This window comes from Cariama cristata, unplaced genomic scaffold, assembly GCF_000690535.1.
Source record: "Cariama cristata isolate BGI_N322 unplaced genomic scaffold, ASM69053v1 scaffold35097, whole genome shotgun sequence".
In the NCBI taxonomy this organism is placed as follows: domain Eukaryota; kingdom Metazoa; phylum Chordata; class Aves; order Cariamiformes; family Cariamidae; genus Cariama; species Cariama cristata.
Genome location: NW_009627739.1, coordinates 1 through 1,272, shown reverse-complemented (window position 1 = coordinate 1,272; position 1,272 = coordinate 1). Strand labels below are relative to the sequence as shown.

General features: G+C 50.1%; 1 protein-coding gene across 1 annotated transcript; it reads right to left on the bottom strand.

Moving 5' to 3' along the window:
- Window positions 1-435: 435 nt before the first annotated feature.
- Window positions 436-1,266, bottom strand: SNX18 (sorting nexin 18; the record flags this gene model as incomplete). Its single annotated transcript, XM_009704541.1, has 1 exon — window positions 436-1,266. A coding segment is annotated over one exon (831 nt), but the record flags the coding sequence as incomplete, so codon positions are not given.
- Between the last annotated feature and the right edge of the window lie 6 nt (window positions 1,267-1,272).

Below are 1,272 nucleotides of genomic sequence, written 5' to 3'. Positions count from 1 at the left end.
TGCAAAATGCAACACACCACCATGGACACCTCAAACAAGGTGCCAATCAGAAGAATACCTGCATCTTCAGACTACTTCATATTTATTATCTACTAGATCAGAGATTTAAGATACCTAACATACATCAAAGAGTAATAGACGTTTTTCTACTACTTGATTTCCAGGGTTTGTAAACAAGCCCATTAATCTTCAACGTATTACCAGTATAGGCAGGTGCGGTTTCTTTCAGAGATACAGAGCCAAACTCCTGACCAGTAAAATTCCCAACTATGTCTAGACCTTTGGCACAGAACAAAAATTGTCACTGATACATTTTTTGTATTTTTAGCATCGGTTTTGAGTAAACACAGAATGATTTAACCCAAGGCCAAGAAGCCAGGGCTGATTTAGCCCCTGGTCCCTACATCTGTGTGCATACCACTGACATGTAAAACTTCATCGTTTCAGAAAATACATAAGCGTGTTACCTTTCTGGACGTGGATGATGTCTGGAAAGTTGGCCAAATGCCCCTGATACAGCGCTAACAAATCCATCACAGGATCTAGGTCCTGACGGGGCTGCTCTGCAAAGAGGTCCCCGATGGCGTCGTAGGCTTCTGCAGTGAAGGCTATGGCTTGGTTGAGGCCAGCCGAAAAGGCCTGCTGGTCCAGCTCAAAAGCCTGACTGAGGCACTTAAAGGAGTGCCCCACCTTCTGGTATTCCTTCTTGAAACCCGTGACTTGTTTGCGGGCAAACTCGTTGGCTGTGTGATTAAGCTGCAAGGCGCTCTCGTCCATCTTCTTCGTGAAGGCTTTGAAGCCATCCACCTGGCTTTCCACCTCCTGCAAGTCCAGGTTGGCCCCAGGGCCCGTGGGGACACTGATGGTCAGGAAAAAGTTGGCACCCACCATCTCATCCTTCTCAGCCTTGCGCTTGCCTTGTTTCCAGGCCTTCTCATCCGTGCTGGGACAGGTGAGGAAGTGCTGGAAGGCATCGCACTGAGCCAGCACAGGGTGGCTGCACATGTGGTCCATCCACCAAGCCAGACCTTTGCGACGTTTGGAGATGAAGTCCTCCTCGAAGCGGCCAGTGGCCTGCTTCTCCGGCAAGTGGGGCACAGAGATGACAGGGAACTTCTCAGCCAGGCGCCCGTAGAGCCAGTCAAAGTGCTTGTAGCGGCGGTGTACCTGCTGCCCGGTGTGGCTGGGCACCAATTTGTAGGCAATGTAGCTTTTCATGCCCTTGAACTTGGTCTGCTTGGTGGGGTCCTCAATGGAGCACTGGAAGGGGTA